The following is a 17,175-nucleotide window of genomic DNA, read 5'->3' as shown; positions in this document are numbered from 1 at the left end:
CACACACCAATGAAAAATCACACAATTAAATCCTAAAAAAATTAAATAATAAAAGAAAAATCCTAATTTTAGGGAATCTGTAGGAATGATTCAAGCGAGGAAAAAATCACGTGCTCACAGTATTTGCCATCGACAAAATTAGAGACACCAGGTGGCCAAGACCTGTACTATCAGACCCGTCGCAAAGGAACCCTAACTTAGTGTGCGAATTTCACGGGACACACGGTCATAAAATCGAAGAATGCAGACAGCTCCGAGAAGAAGTAGCCCGACTACTCAGCAAAGGGCAACTCCGAGAGTTCCTTAGTGACCGGGCCAAAAACAAATATCGGGAAAGAGAGGCAAACAGGAAAGATGAAAAGAAGAACCACAACATGTCATCCACATGATTGTCGGGGGAGTCGACATCCCACTGGAACCCGTTGTCAAAAGAACAAAAATATCCATCACCACGGAGAAGCAAACTCGGGGTTACATACCCGAGGACGCTCTCACATTCAGCGACGAGGACATCGAGACCTTGTCTCAGCCTCATAACGACGCACTAGTAATCTCTTTTCTTGTGAATATATTTCAAATTAAACGTGTACTTGTGGATCTAGGTATCTCGGCCAACATTATCAAGTCGAGGGTGGTGGAGCAGCTCGGACTGCTTGACCAGATCGTGCCCGCCTCTCGAGTCCTCAACGGATTCAACATGGCAAGCGAAACAACGAAAGGGGAAATCACCCTCCCGGTCAACGTGGCCGGCACGATCCGAAATGTCAAATTCCATGTCATCAAAGGAGACATGAGGTACAACGCCTTGCTCGGAAGGCCATGGATACACTGCATGAGAGCAGAACCATCAACCCTTTATCAAATGATGAAGTTTCCGACGAAGGACGGAATAAAAACCGTGTATGGGGAAAAACATGCAGCGAGGGAAATGTTCGCGGTGTACGATGTGGCGCCAGCGTCAACACCTCCCACATCGAAGGGGTCAAAGGATAAGCAAACAGTAAAGTAGCAATCATGAGACACATCCTCGGCTATACCCGAATAAAACAAGCAAAGGACCGTGCCGTGTCCCAGAAGCAAACCGAAACGTTCGAGGCGTATCGAGGCTCAAAGCGCCATCACCACTAAGGTATAAACATCTCCCTTTTTATTCACATTTTGCACTAACCTTTGTGCAGGTGTCCGATCAAAGTAGTCAAAGCGCCGCTCAGCTCAAAGACCTTAGGTTTCAAAGCATACGTTGCACTCTTTTCCTTCGATCGGGTTTTATCCCAAGAAGGGTTTTACCGGCAAGGTTTTTAACGAGGCAACATTTATGTGCTACCTAAGGAGAACTCAACAAGTATCCAAGGCTTCTCTTCAATCAACCTCGAATACTGGGGGGTACCTCCCCGGGAGGTCGCCTCCTCAGAGAAGTTAAGACGTGCCAAAAAGGGTCTCGATAGGAAAATAATGTATCGGGCCAAACGGTCAAACGAACCGTGTCCGCGTAGAATGACCGAGCCCTTGACGACGAAAATATGTATACTTGTGCCAAGTAATCAAAGAATATTTTTCTTCCATCAAAACGCTTTGCACTTCAAAAAGTCTGCAACCTTCACAAGAAATGGCTCCAAAGCCAAAAAACTTCCTGAACACTCGGGGACTAACGTCAAAAACTCGGCCTCCGGGTCAGAAACTTCGAACTCGTAAGCCCTCAATGAGGCAGCACCAAGTTTATAAAAAAATGGTTGCTTTGCGCTTCAAAAAGTCTGCTACCTTCAGAAGAAATGTCTCCAAAGACAAAAAAACTTCCCGAACACTCGGGGACTAACGTCAAAAACTCGGCCTCCGGGTTAGAAACTTCGAACTCGTAAGCCCTCAATGAGGCAGCACCAAGTTTATAAAAAACGGCTCCAGAGCCAAAAGACTTTTGATGTGTCGGGGACTGTCGCCGATGGTCACCCCATTGATTTGTCGAAAATCCGAGGCCATAAGACTCCATGCGGGCACCCCCGAGCTCATAAGACCTTCATAAAGGCATGAATCATACTTGTACCAAGTAACCAAATCTGTAAGACCTTAAGCAAGGCATGTTAAAATTTGTAAGACCTTACAAAAGGCATAATCCCGATCTTAAAAGTTAAGGCTATATATCCGGACTTGTAAGACCCCTAAAAAGGCATACCCTCGATATAGATGCCGAAACTACTTTACTCGGGGACTAAAAGGCTCCAGCCGAATACAATAACTACGGTCACAAGGCTGTACCAGCATAACTAACGTGACTCGGGGACGCCCGACCGTCGCTATAAAATCACGGGCCTTCAATTACTTCAAAAAAACTTCGAAAAGAACTGGTTAACCAGGCCACCCTCGACTTAAGCGAAAGAGCTTCGATCATATCAGCTCCAAACTACAGGCTTCGAAATCATTCAGCCATCGAGCGAAACCTCCCGAGGTGCTCATCTATCGCCGCATAAACGGCTCACAATCGAGGTTCTTATCGAACCGTCGAAGAATCGGGTGAACATATAAACTTCAAAGTCTTTAACGAGGGAAAAATAAATCCTACACTAAGAGGTCGTATCGACCCAATGCGTAAGAGCCACTGTCGCCAGCCTACACTAAGAGGTCGTAGCGACCCAATGCGTAAGAGCCATTGTCGCCAACCTACACTAAGAGGTCGTACCAGCCCAATGCGTAAGAGCCACTGTCGCCAGCCCATAATAAAGGTCGTACCGACCCAACCCATAAGAGCCTAAGGGCCAGCTTAAAATTCAAAAACTTGAGGGTCAATAAGCTCAAGTCGAAATCCGACTCAAAGACTGAGCCGAAAACAGTTAACTGAATACGCCTAAGGGGAAAGGCGTAAGAGCCACTGTCGCCGGCCCATAATAAAGGTTGTACCGACCCAATGCATAAGAGCCTAAGGACCAGCTTAAAATTCAAAATCTTAAGGGTCAATAAGCTCGAGTCGAAATCCGACTTGAAGACTGAGCCCGAAACAGTTAACTGAATACGCCTAAGGGCAAAGGCGTAAGAGCCACTGTCGCCAGCTTAAAATTAAAGGTCGTACCAACCCTACGCGTAAGAGCCTGCGGGCCAGCCCAACAAGTCTCAGGGCCGAATTGTAAACCTAAGGGTTTCTACTCAAAAGCCAAATCGTCTGGCCAATCACCGACGAACGTACATATCCAAAACGAATAAAGACATGCACAAGCAAATAGAAACTCATGAAAGGAGAAAACCGAAAGGTTTCTTTATATATGCATATATGAAACGATGCAAGGCTACATTTACAAAGTTCTCTAAGAACACTGTACAAGGAATCAAAAAGAAAAAATCCTAGTCTATTTTCCCCTCAGGGACTGCGGCACATCGGCCTCTTCCTCATTATCTTCGGCATCGGACAGAAGGAACTTGGCATCGTATTCATCCGCCTTGGCCTGCGCTATCTCTTCCGAGAGATCGAAGCCCCTAGCATGAATCTCTTCGAGGGTTTCCTTTCGAGTTCTGCACCGAGCATACTCTTTGCTCCTACTCTTCCGGTCGAGAGCCCCCCTCGGCTCAGCTCGAGCGTCGGCAGCTTCTTTCAAATAGACGGCCACTTTCTTATCAGCCTTAGTTTGGATCGCTTCGGCTTCAGCCCGGGCATCCACAACTTTGGCCTTCATCTTCAGAAGCTCAGACTCGAGCCTTGCAATGATGTCCGTTCGAATCGAGCTGTTCTCGCGAGCATTCCGGGGCTGTACCTCGAGGGCAGAAGCCTTGGCCAAAGTATCTTTCTTAGCTGCAACCTGGGCATCCACCCGAGGCTTTAGCTCACCACACTCACGCTTGGCTTGACCAACTTCGCCCCAAAGGTGCTCTAGGTCCTCCGTCTTTTTCTGCAACTGAAGTATCAAAACATTAATCTCAGAAAATATAAGAAGAAACATGCACCCCCTCGGAACAAAAATTACCTGTTCTTCGAGATAGCTTTCGTGGTTCAGACTTCGACTCGCCTCATACCGCAAGTACACCAACTCATATTCCCCTTTATTGCAAAGAAGCCTGAAGGATTTCTCCATATCCATGACTTTTTGCAACCTGGCCTCACGAAGGAGTAGCTCAGACTTGAGCTTGTCGAAAGCCTATGGAGAAGGAAATCAATGAGAAGGTAAAATTGCAAAACTAAAAAACCAATACGGTCGACCAAAACTCACCACTGAGTAAAGCCGTTGAGCCTCGTCAAAGGTTGAACTCACATCTACTGGCCTGGACCCATCGGTCCCGGTAGAACCACTTCCGATTGGAACACGGTCGCTCGATACCCCACTCATTGTAGGCGGCCAATGGCCTCGGGCATCCTTCGAAGTACCTTCGATAGGAAATGAAGACGGCGGCGAAGGAGGGACCTTTTCTCTAAGTCCAGGAATCTCGGGTGCTGCAGGCTCAACTGATAGATCTTCTCTGAGCCTCGGGGCTAGACTTGTCCCGCTTTGAGCACTTTTGCCCTGCAAAGGTTCTTTTCGTTTGTTATTATTCATTAGTCCCGAAGCTTACGACCCTTCTCCCTCTCTGAGAGGGCACGATCTTATCTCTAAAAATTCCCCAATGCCTACGATGACGGAGTCAGTATGCATAAAAAGAAAGTGCCTTTCAAAGAAAGCAAATCACATAGCACATACCGTGGTGTTTTGCCTCCCACATACCCTTGGACAAGTCTCGCCACTTACGCTCATAGTAAGTCGAGCAAGTCGCCAGCTTCCAAGACCAGTCCGTCAGGTCGGGGACCTCGTATGGCATCCACGGAATTGCCGCAGAAAAGAGAAGAAAAGCGCATTTGCAGGACCTGCCTCCACCATAAGTAAAACTACGAAAACACAAGTGTACCACTTACGTGTATAATTACACTCCTCAGGAAATGGCAGGAACTCCACAGGAATAATGTCAATAGTCCGTACTCAGATGAATTGGCTCATCCATCATTTTTGGGTTGATTTTCATGACATTGTGAGCCCGAGAGACTAAAGAGATTGATGACTGAGTTGGGGCCTGAGGGCCGGATTATGCCTGATATTGTATGGATCGGGTTGCACGCCGCAACAAGTATTATTGATTCACGTTGGGATCGGACTGCATGCCGTAGCAGGCCTTATTGATTCATCCATGATTGTCTTATTATAGCACTTGGGCTGGATCTGGCACTCCGGAGTCTGCACACCCACATTGAGCTGGATCTGCCCTTGTACATTGCCGAGTGACTGAGTGTGCTGTGTATTAAGCGTGATGATGGGAGTGCGAGACAGTGAGATTGAGTACTCTAGAAGTGTGATTACATGAGTTCATCACTGTGATACATTGCATTTGACATGCATACTTGGCATACATGCATAGAGATGCATTTCCTCATGCTACGCTATTTTGTGACATTCATGATTTCACGTGCACATTGACATGTAGGCATAGAGAAGTATTTTCCTCATGCTATCTGATAATGAAATGTCTTATTTATTATTGGAAGGTTTTTGGGAAAAATCATAGTTTTTCTAACTTACTCATACTTTGGTGATTTTGGTGAAAGATTTGAGTTTTATTGTTATACTTTAAAATCATGCCCATTTTTTCCGTAACTGTGAACGAGCTGAGTATCATATTTTGAGCTTCTTTTTGTGCTACCTTTATTGTATCATTATGAGTTGATGTTTGTTATTGGTGTTGGACCTTGACAGTTATCCGAGCTCGTCACTACTATGAACCTAAGGTTAAGTTTGTTACTTATTGGGTACATGGGGTCGGTTGTACTCATACTACACTTTTGCACCTTGCGTGCAGATTTTGGATGCTGATGTTGTTGTGTATGGCGAGAGCTGGCATTGAAGATGTACATGCGATCTGGTCATAGCTGCCTCTTGTTCTTGGTAGATTTAGAATTATTAATCTATTCATGTATATTTCAAACAAATGATGTATTGTATTCCATACCAGTTTTGTAAATTTTGAATCTTAGAAACTCATGATTTGTACTACCAGTCCTTGGGAATTCTTTGTATAAAAGTTCAGTTATTTCTTCATTTATTTTCTCATTAAATCTCATTGAATAAGATTGTTTTTGATTTGCTTACCTAGCGGGTTGGCCTTAGATACGATCATGACTCGTTAGATTTTGGATCATGACAAATTGGTATCAGAGCTCTAGGTTCATAGGTTCTACGAGTCATGAGCAAGCATCTAGTAGAGTTTTGCGGATCGGTATGATGACGTCAATACCTATCTTGGAGAGGCTACAGGGCATTTAGGATAAACTTCCCATATTTCTTTCCTTATCGTGAGGTATTGATTCAGCTTGAAGCGTATCTCTTTGAATATCGTCCACTCACTCATATGCGTATGTGAGCGCTCGGTATCAGTTGTGCATTGACGGCTTGTGATTCTATGGATAAGGTACGAGATGTGTTTCTGGTGTTTTGGTGATATGCCGGTCTGGAAGACTTGAGGCCAGATTTAGACCGCATCTTAGGCTCGGTAGTTTCAGTTGGGTGAGTTCATACTTTTGGATTTATATGTCCGATAGTGTCCCTATGAGTGGGATTTATGGCTCGATGAATGGTTGGATGGCTATATGATGAGTATGATGTGACTGCATGATATGTTCAAGTGGTTTGAATGTGACGGGAAGAGTTTGCTTGGGATGTGAAAAGGACTATTGGGTGCTTGATTTCTGTCTTGATTTGACGTATAGTCTTGAGTTATGAGTGGGTTTAAGGGTCTTTCATGTTGCCTAGTTGTGGAACAAATTAGATTCTCATGTCTTGTGGGTGAGTTCAGACTCAGGAATATTACGTGATTGCGTAGTGTTGTGGTTGTGAAAGGGTATAGAGAGATGCCAACTTGAGGCTAAGTAGGTGGGGTATGACCTACGGGGCAATCTACAGATGTGTGATCTTGATGATGTTGTGTGGAGGCTTTCTTTTCTACCAGTGGGTATAGGTGTTGTAATTTGATCTTGGATTGGTTGAGAAATTTAAACCGACCATCATGAGGATGTATGCGAGCTTAGTAGATGATTTGAGGTACTATATGGTTTGTGTCACACGAGCTTATGAAGGATTAGTTGAATCTCACTGTGATTTTGTTGCAGTAATAGAGTATGGGCATTGTGAGTTATCGAGTGTTTTGATCTATGGCTTTGAGCAAAGTGGGGGAGACTGTTATCGACAAGTGGATTGCTTGGTTATGTGTTGTACTGGTTTCGGTTTGAGGCATACTTATGAATCGATTATGACTTGCAGAGGCTGGTTTGGAGGATGACTTAAGCAAGGAAATTTCTGGATGCAGGGTGTATTACACTTTATAGGTACATGAGAATCATGGGCTGATTCAGTTGTTATTCGTGAAGGATGTAGTGCGCACGGAGTAGGAATTTGCTCGATTGCATTAAAACGGAGTTACTTCTTTGGGTGTTGTCGTGCTAATAGGGAACCGGTCGTTCGGTCCGTTGTGCAATTCAGATTTGAGCAAAGTGGGTGACTCTCGAGAAGGTTCTAATGGATTCAAGATTTATATGTAGTAATTGATAAAAAAAAATTCGAATTTGTGTATGGCTAGAATCTGAGATTTACATTGGATGTTATCGAGACTCGCATTATTCTATATCATTATGGATTCTACATTTCAGTATCAGGAAGGTAGGAGCAACTTTAGGTTCACAGAAGGTCTCTTCAAAGTGGGCATCTCGGTTGTGGTACTTTTGGGGTGCTTAAGAGGAAATACAACGTCTTTTGGACCTTAGGGTGGTGCGGTTTTATGCTAGGGTCTCGTGTGGTGAGTTTTGGTTGAGGATCATGGTATTATTGTGAGGAGAAGTATCAACTTGAAGGTAATTTAGAAGAAACTCAGAGGAAATAGGACAACTTGGTAGTAGGTTGGATCAGTATGGTAATGGTATGCTCAGTTCTTTTGGTTCTTTTGATGTGGTGTCTCTGCAGGTGATTTTTGGCAATACCCTTGGATTTGGCGACCTGAGTGGCTTGGTTGAGTTAGAGAGATTCAATTCTGATGGCTTGGTTACGTATTAATGGGGTTCAAAGAGTTTTTGATGGTTTCTACCACGGTTTGAGATGGATATTTCCTACCGGCGTGAGGAGCATGTTGCGTAGTGTGGTTTTCTCTTGGATGGGATCAATTGGAAGGTTTCTAACAGATCGGGTATGTATTTTGCTGGTGACTGAGAGTTGATTATGAGATTCTCGTACTTTTCATATGATGGCATGGTTGATGCGATGTCTTGTGTGGGGTTGATATTTGCATGTGCAAGGTCACAGTTCAGTTTTGAAAGGAAGGTCGTGAATCTTGAACAATATGGACGGTTTCAGATGTTTAGATGAATGCTATTACTACTTGGTATTTCCTGAGAAGGGTGCGCATTTTAGAAGGTGCACTGTGTTTTAACTTACAGATGCTTCATTGGTATTACGGTACTTACCTGGTTGATCGACTGTTGATATTCTGATTTTACTATGTGGCACAAAATAATTATAGAAGTATTCCTCGTGGGATGATCGTGTACGAGAGATGTGTTAGACATTCGGGTGGTGGAGTTGGGATAAGATGTGGTTATTCATGTGTTCTATGGATTTGGATACTGGGAGTTCTCAGAAGCAGGTTGTTTCGTGGTTGTGGACTCTGAAAATATGGCCAAAGCTAGCCAGATGATACCATGTATTATGGTTAGGTCATTGTGGACTTTCGGAGGGTTAATTATCTATTTGTGGATGACCAAGGTTTGTTTAGGGAGCCCATTGGTAGGCCTAATAAGGATGCGTATTCTACATCGGGTCGGATTGGTTGACTCCGTACTGCTATTGTTGAGGGTTGTGCCATTCGGTTAGAATTGATCTCATTCGTATCTGGTATGTTCTATGTGTTATTCTTCTATGCTACGAGGGGTGATGATTTGTTGGTTATATGCACCTCCGATGCGGTTCTGTTTGGGGCCTTATAGGGGAATTTGAGCGAGATGGTTATTGGGGTGTTGAATGGTTGATTGCCCCTTGGTTATGTTCTCTCCGGGTTGTGTTATATTGTGTTATTTGCATCTCCATGGATATGGTCATACGCTTCGTGTATTTGATGTCGAATTGCGTGTAGTTGTTGATTTTGAGCATTGTGGCTTGAGGTATTTCATATGGCTTGGATAGGGCCATGCATTGCAGCGAAGTTATGTTGGGATATGATCCTTGGTGATTGATTCATGTGTCTTGGTTATACCATGTGTGATGGGTTCATAGCATTGCGTTGGCGGTGGTACATGTTGAGCTTGCGGGACGGTTTTCTCGATTGAGTCATTTTCCATGTTTGAGTACATTTGAATTGTTGCTTATTGATGCACGGATTGCACAGTTTATGATTCTAGGTAGTATTGGCATGGCGTGTCAGTAGAGTAGCTTGTACTTGATGAGATGGAGTCATTCGACCTAAAATGGATACTATCGGATTTGATTACGGTATGCTTGGAAGAATAATATCGGAAGTCGGCTTAGGATTTTGCTTTAGTTCTTGTCGGACGAGAGAGAGCTCCATGACTTGTTGATCTGATGAGTGGTTAAGAGTTTCTGCATTTTTCTTTCATCATTGGCGGTGTACAAATGTTCAGAACAAGATTTTAATTGATATGAGGTTTGTTACCGGTGTCGGGTTGGTTATCGAGCAACTATTGCGGTCGGAATTTATTGCTATGGGTATTGTGTCTTGGGTTATGTTTATGGCTTGATGCAACTGGTTAGACTTATACAGTGTGTAGATGCGAGATTCGGGTCTTATAGGAAATTCCGGATGTTGGAAGTTATATTCTAAGGTTTATGGGCTAAGGTTGAATTAAGGATCTTTAGTTAGGTTGTGTCGTCAGGCTTATATGGATTAGGGTGACATGGGATCACCCCCAGGTATGTGCATGGTAATGTTACATGGCGGTTTGATGTCTTAGGAATGACTCTGGGCACGTTCGAGGACGAACGTATGTTAAAGTGGGGGAGAATGTAACGACCCGACCGGCCATTTTAAGCGTTTGCGTTCCTTACAACTATTTGAAATCTTGAGTAGCTTCGTATGATGTATTATGGATTGTGTGAATCAAGTGGTTTTGAAGTGATTTGGAAGAATGAATTTCATGTTTGAAGCTATGAGTTGGAAGAGTTGACCAAGTTTGACTTTTGTGTATTTGATCCCGAATCAGAGTTTCGAAGGTTCCGTTAGGTCCGGATGGTGATTTTGGACTTGGGCGTATGCCCAGGTTTGCATTTGGATATTTCTAGAAGGGGTCGGCACTAATTGGCAAAAGTTGGAAATTTGAAGGCTTGGAAAGTTCATAAGTTTGAGCAGGAGTTGACTTTGATAAAATCGGTTTCGTATTTTGGTTCCGGGAATTTAAATAGTTTCGTTATGTCATTTGGGACTTGTGTGCAAAATTTTAGTTCATTCTGGGTTGATTTGATATATTTCTGTGTGAGTTTTGGAAGTTAAAAGTTCAAAAGTTCATTTAAGTTTGAATTGAGGTGCTATTCATCGTTTCGATGTTGTTATGTGTGATTTGAGGCCTCGAGTAGGTCCGTGTTATGTTATGGGATTTGTTGGTATATTTGAAAGGGGTGCCGAGTGGCTTGCGTAAGTTTCGGACGAGGTTCGGATAATTTTGTCGCATGTTGCATTGCTGAAGGAGTGCTGGTTCTGGTGTTTCCTCATCTACGGAAGAATGGAGTAGACGCGAGTCTGCAGAGTCGGACAATTGGTTGTAGAAGCGGGAAAAGGCTAGGCTGGGGGACCATCGCAGATGCAGAGGAAGAAGCGCACCTGCGTGCGCAGAAGCGAAATCTTTGGGTGCAACAGCGTCTTATGCGCAGATGCTCGTTTAGTTGTTGCACCTGCGATTTGCGCAGGAGAGGATGTTTTCCGCAGGTGCGAAGGGCCATTTTTCTAGCTTATTCCGCAGAAGCGGGCTTCACGTCGCAGAAGCAAGGTCGCAGAAGTGGCTCAATTATTCGCAGAAGCGAAAGGGCTGGGCAGATTCTATTTTTATTCAAGGCCTTGGTTCTTTTTATAATATTTTGAGATTTGGAGCTCGCTCTTGGGCGTCTTGGTAGAGAAATTTTACCACGTGAATTGGGTAAGTATTCTTGACTCTCTTGTGATTTTATTGATTTTTTTTTTGCAAATCCACTAGGCATTGTGCCTAAGGTTAATTTTCATAAATGTAAAGTAAAGTACAACAATGGAGGGGGACATAAATCTTACCTCCCAAAAAATGATTGTACACTTGATCATCACAAACTGATAGTCAAATGTACCTAAACAACTATGTGATGTTAGACCTATATGAAAATTCCAATTGTCTATATGACTGTGATAGACAGTTGGATATACAAAAACGTAGTTTAGTGTACCTAGGTCAACTATACAAAGGAGTACAAATGATCCTAAATCTACTAAGCAGATAAGTGTGCTACATCTGAGATAGGTGAAGCCTCCAATGGAAGCTAACAAAAAATGTGAGTCTGAAGGAGGTGCTATCTTCAACTTTGCTTTGACACTGAGATCAAAGAAATCCAAATTGAAGATAGGAATCAAAAGGACCCAATGAGCTGGGCTATTAAGCTGTTGCTGTCTATTGTTTCTGACAGAGGAAAGTGAGCAGTAGTGTACATCTATTATACAGATGCTCTCTAGGCATGTATGTGAGGGTGATGACATCTGACTGCTGAAGATGCTGGAGCCAGGAATGGGTTGCTGTTGGTGAGAACATGTGAAAAAAGAGAGAATGAAAGCTAGGTCTGTGCCCCTAGAAAAGTCCCGCTGATGGTCTGCAACTTGTATCTAGAATTGAAGCTGTTGTGGTGAACTTCTAGGTACTGGGAGCTTGACTATGTATTTCTGGGGTGTGCAATGCTGAGCTAAATTAATGCTCTTGCTGGTGATTTTGTGACTGCTAGTGTGCATTTTTTGACGGGTCCTGTGAGCTATGCATGACTGTATTTCTGCCAAGGTGACATTGGTTCTTCAGCATGCCCAAGAAAGTTGATGCACTCTCAAGAGATTAAACAGCAGAGATGTTAGTACCACACCTTGCAAGTGCATCAACAATTCGGATATAGCCATTATACATGCAAAGGAAAACAAACCAGTTAGATAAAAACCTGCTCCTAGGTTCTTGTGTGTTCTGGGAGTTGTGATGGGTAGGGTGTTGATAGTGTGAAATGATCCCAACCCAATGCTGGAGTTTTCAGCCTTAGTGCCCAGGTTCTTATGTGTTCTGGGTCCCAGAAAATGGTGAGAGGTGGTGATGCTGCATCCAGCTGCTGGTGCCAGGTTATTGTGTGTACTGGAGCTTTGAGTGAGATGTTCAGGGGGGGGGGGGTGATGAACTTGCTTGTAAGTATGATGGAATGTGGGAGGTGTTGTGGTATGGAGATGCACTTTATGTGTATGTGTATGTGGGTTAGTGTATGTCATCTTGCTTGAATGGATTTCTGTGAGTGTGATTGGGGTGTTATTGGTAGTGATTGGAGGTGGTGAATTCCAGTTGAAGTAGCAGGAAATGTCCATCTACATTGAGGATATCCAATAGAATGAGCATCAAGAATGCTAATACCACACGTTGGATTTCCACCAATGATGTAGACATTTAAGCTATTCCTGCAAAAAAGAGAAAAAGGTTAGCTAAAAATTCCTGTACTATCATGATAGTTCTTCTATTGTGGTGCTGATAGTGTGCTGAAAGCTCTGATTTCCTTTGGACTATTAGGTCAGCTCCTAGATATTTGTGGTGATCATCCATAGCCATTGGATGAAGTGATGTTGGTGGTGATGCTTGAAGGAATTTGTATGGTGGCTGCCTTTTTGTACCCGAAGGATGGGGTGCCCATTTGGTCCAATATAATCTGGCCTCTGATCTGGGAATGGAGGTCCAGAATATTGTTGAAATGGGTAAGCTGTGGGAGATCATGGCTAAGTTTGGACAAAGAGTCAGCATGGCAATTTGCTTCCCTGAATGTGTGTGTGCATCTGATTTCCTCACACTATTGGCAGAGTTGTTGCAACTATTGAATTTGCATCTGAATATTCCATGGAGGATTGGATGTGTTGTTTACCCAATGTACCAAAAGAGCCGAGTCAACCTCTAGGTGAATCCTAGTGAAACCATTCTCAATACACTAGTTGACTCCAATGGTAGCAGCAGTGGTCTCTGCTAAGTTATTGGTGCTACTGCCTAGAGGGGAGGCCATGGAATGAATGAATTGGCCATGGTGATCCCTGACAATGACACTAGCTCCAATTCTTCCCGGATTTGTAAGGGCACTGCCATCACAGTTCACTTTCACAAATTGAACCTGAGGTTTAGCCCATGTCACTTGAGTGATGGTGGTGACATGTTTCACATTCTCATCCAGGGTGACAATGTCATTCCAGTTAGGAGGCCATTTGATCCGAGGATAGCTAGTCTTGAGAAGAAGAAGGATGTCTAAGTGAATAGCAAAAACCACCCTAGTGATAGATGAATTCCTGTTGCCATATTTTGCTCCACACCTATTCTTCCGAAAATTCTAGCAAATGATAACTGGAATGGTGTCAAGCAGGAGCTTGTGGACTGCATTCTTGGCTTTCAGAAGCCACCATTTCATCAAATAGAAGTCTGAGAGGGAGATCATCAGTGTTCAGTCCAGCAATACCAGAAAATTTCCTCCAAACTATTCTTACAAAATGCCCTTTACTGAATATATGGTCAATGGATTCCCTCTGAGGTCTGATACAACAAACACGCCTGGTGACAGTAGGCTAGCCAAATGAGACAACTCTATCATTAGTGGGTAGTTTATTTCTAAGGACTCTCCAAAAGCGGAAAGACCATTTGAATGGGATCTTTTTGTGCCGGACTTTGGAATTGGAGAAGAGATGTTGCTTTTTGGTTCTAATGACTTCCCAGATTGATGCACAGGTAAAATTACCTCTTGTGTGTGGTATCCATGTAGGTTTATCTGGTATGTGATGATTGAAATGAATGGGAATAAGAAGGATCTGGGGGATCATGTGTGCAGGAGCTAAAGCATTCAACCTCTGAATATTCCACTATCCTGTTTCCCAGAAGTATGAGACTGGAATCTTGCCTTCTCTGCCACCATCAGTTCAATGGTGTGCCAGAGGGCCTGTACCAAGCCATTTGTCCCACCAGAAGCTGACCTCCCCTGAATGTAATCTCCAACGAATATGTTGTTCTGCCTCTTTCTTATTGACCATGAGCTTTTCCCATGCTTGAGATTGCCTTGTGTCCTACTTTTTGGAGATGGGGTGTAACCTTTGACAATATTTAGCCATAAGAAATTTGCTCCACAAGAACTGTTTGGTTCTGAAATTCCACCTCTGTTTGAACTCCATAGCTTTGCACACATCTTGTATGGATCTTGTCCCAATGCCACCTTCTTTTAGGGGGTGTGCAATCTTTGACCATGAAGTCCGGTGATATTTATTTTTGTTCTTATCAACTCCCCAAAAGAATTCGGCAGCCAGCCTCTCAATCTGCTTCATGACTGTCTTGGGAGGAGAGACTGCTGAAAGCATATGAATAGGAAGGGATTGAACTACATGTTTGATTAGAGTAACTCTGCCCCCATAAGAAAGTAAGTTGCCATGCCAACCTCTAATCCTGTTGACCACCTTAGAAATTAAACCATTTAAGTACATGATCCTCTTCCTGCCAATAGATAGAGAGGGCAGCCAAGGTATGTGTTAGGGGATTCTTTCCTAGTGAAGCCTGTTATCTGTTGAATTCTGCTCATATTGTAGTGAAACACACAAGCTGGAACCATGAAATAGCTCTTGCTTTTGTTGATCTGCTGCCCAGAGGTGATTCCATAATCACTTAAGATCTTTATGATTTTTAGAAGTGAGGATCTGCATCCTGAAGTGAAAATGATAATATCATATGCAAAGCTGAGATGGTTGACCTGGGGACCTCTCTTTTGCATGTAGAAACCATTGAAAAATTGATCATGGGTGAGGTTGTTGAGCATTCTTGATAGGAGTTCAACACCAATATTAAAAAGGGCAGGGGATAGAGGGTCCCCCTACTTCAAACCTCTAGTAGACTTAAAAAATCCATGTATGGTACCATTGAAAATAATTGAATACCAATTGTTGGACATTGTCCTCCAAATCATGTCAATGATAATCTCACAGAACCCATTCTTCTCAACATAATGCAAGTGAAATCCCATGAGACTCGGTCATAATCTTTAGCCATATCCAGCTTGATCACAACATTGGCATCAGTATTTGGCTTTTTAATTCCCCGAACAATTTCTTGTGCAAGCATAATATTCTCAGAAATATGGGGGCTAATCTGGTGCAAATGACTTTGGAAGTGACCTTGTTGATGAAGTTACTAAGGCTGATTGGTCTGAATTCTGTTAAGGAGTTTGGAAATTCAACCTTAGGCAGGAGAACCAAACAAGAATTGGTCATGTACTTTGTCATAACACTGCCTCTGAAGTAGGCCAGGACAACATTGAGAAGGCCGTGATTGATTATTTCCCAGCATGCTTGGAAAAATGTACCGTTCATTCTATCTGGACTTGCTGCACTGTTAGGGTTCATAGAGAAGACCACCTTTTTGAGTTCCTGTAAGGTAGGATCTTTGATGAGTTCAGCATTATCTTCAGGGGCGATCATGCTGGGAATATAGTTGAGAAGTTCTTCTCTTATCACCCCCATGTTTCAGAAAAGATCTCTTCAAAATATTCACAAGCAACCTCACTAATAGCCTCATCCCCTTGTATCCAATCTCCTTCCTCATTTTTGAGTTTATGAATGTACAACTTTCTTCTTCTTCCTCTAATTAAGCTATGAAGTATCTGGAGTTGCCATCTCCATCTTTGAACCCGTGAAGCTGTGTTTTCTGCCGTAGAACTGCTTCTTCAGTCTTCAGATATTTAGTATATTGAGCTTGAATGTCATGAAGAGCAGCTCTATCAGAAGGATCATTGGTTACTAACCATTTCTCTTCAACTTCCTTAACCTTTTGTTCAAACTCCTTAGGTAGTTGAAAAATGCCACCATATTGTTCTCTTGACCGGAAACTCAATGCCCTAAAGGTAGTTTTCAATTTCTGGTGGAAAATCCACATAGCACTGCTAGCAATATGTGTGGACCAGACCTGTTGAACTAAGGGTTTGAATGACTCATTTTCAGTTCAGCAATTGAGAAATTTGAAGTACTTATGATTGTGTTCTTGTCTCACATGAAGTTCCACAAGGAGTAGAGAGTGGTCAGAACCAGCAGCTGCTAGATGGGTAATGGTGGTGGCAGGAAAGGTTCTTAGCCAATTGTCATTAACCATACCTCTATCCAGTCTTTTCCAAACTATTAAATAGGGGCCTCTAACATTTGACCATGTGTATCTTGGACCATAGAAACCAAGGTCAACAAGCCCACAATCTTCAATCATGCCGAGAAAGTCAATGCTCCTCTTCATTTGATATGGGAGCCCACCAAACTTCTCTTCAAATGAGGCTATAACATTAAATTCACCAATGACACACCAAGGAACAGAACAACTGGTGGATTTCAATCTCAAAGTTTTCCATATAGGAATTCTCATAGAAGGCTTACACTTAGCATGGATAATAGTGACTTGAAAGGGATCATTAGCTTCCACATGTTTGAGTTCAATGGTCATTTGTTGTTCATCATGGTCTAGCACAGTACCACTGGATTCCTGATCCCAAAAAACCCAAATCTTGTTATTGACATTGGCAGCTGCATTATGCATGGAGAGTTGGAGTCTGAAGTAGTTGTGGTGATTGGGTTGAATTGCATTGGATTGAAGGAAAGGTTCAAGGACAACAATGAAAGAAAGTTAGTGAAGTTTTTTCAGAAGTTTGAGCCTTTCAATAGCTCCGGAGGTTCTGATGCCTCTTGCATTCCAAATGATTGTACTAATCATCAGGAAATGGAGAAATGTTTGGACTTTTGGATGGTACTAGGGCCAGCAGCAACCCTACTTCTAGTGATTCTTGGTGAAGGTCCAATCTGCCTTGGTGACAAACCTTGACTAGCTATCGTGTGGTCTTTGTCAATATCTCCATTAAAGGCTCTAATGATAAGATCACAATGTTGGTCTTCATTCAGGTCCACACTTCCATATTCTAATTCATCTTCTGACTG

General features: G+C 43.0%; 1 protein-coding gene across 1 annotated transcript; it reads right to left on the bottom strand.

Annotated features, from left to right (window-relative positions):
• Positions 1-15,847: 15,847 nt before the first annotated feature.
• Positions 15,848-16,780, bottom strand: LOC109206213. The gene is made up of 2 exons (XM_019369011.1): positions 16,250-16,780; positions 15,848-16,165 (listed from the first exon to the last, which is right to left on the bottom strand). The coding sequence occupies exons 1-2, from the start codon at positions 16,778-16,780 to the stop codon at positions 15,848-15,850; spliced, it is 849 nt and encodes a 282-aa protein (XP_019224556.1).
• Between the last annotated feature and the right edge of the window lie 395 nt (positions 16,781-17,175).

This window comes from Nicotiana attenuata, unplaced genomic scaffold, assembly GCF_001879085.1.
Source record: "Nicotiana attenuata strain UT unplaced genomic scaffold, NIATTr2, whole genome shotgun sequence".
NCBI classification, from domain to species: Eukaryota; Viridiplantae; Streptophyta; class Magnoliopsida; order Solanales; family Solanaceae; genus Nicotiana; species Nicotiana attenuata.
Note: the sequence above shows the minus strand (reverse complement) of the source record. Positions and strands in the feature narration are given on the sequence as shown.

What these genes read in the sequence shown, in the direction of transcription:
- LOC109206213 (XM_019369011.1), bottom strand. Translation starts at nt 16,780, where the DNA reads ATGCATAATGCAGCTGCCAATGTCAATAACAAGATTTGGGTTTTTTGG. An exon ending in TACTCCTTGTGGAACTTCAT is followed by an intron (nt 16,166 to 16,249) that starts GTGAGACAAGAA and finishes TTAGTTCAACAG; the next exon opens with GTCTGGTCCACACATATTGC.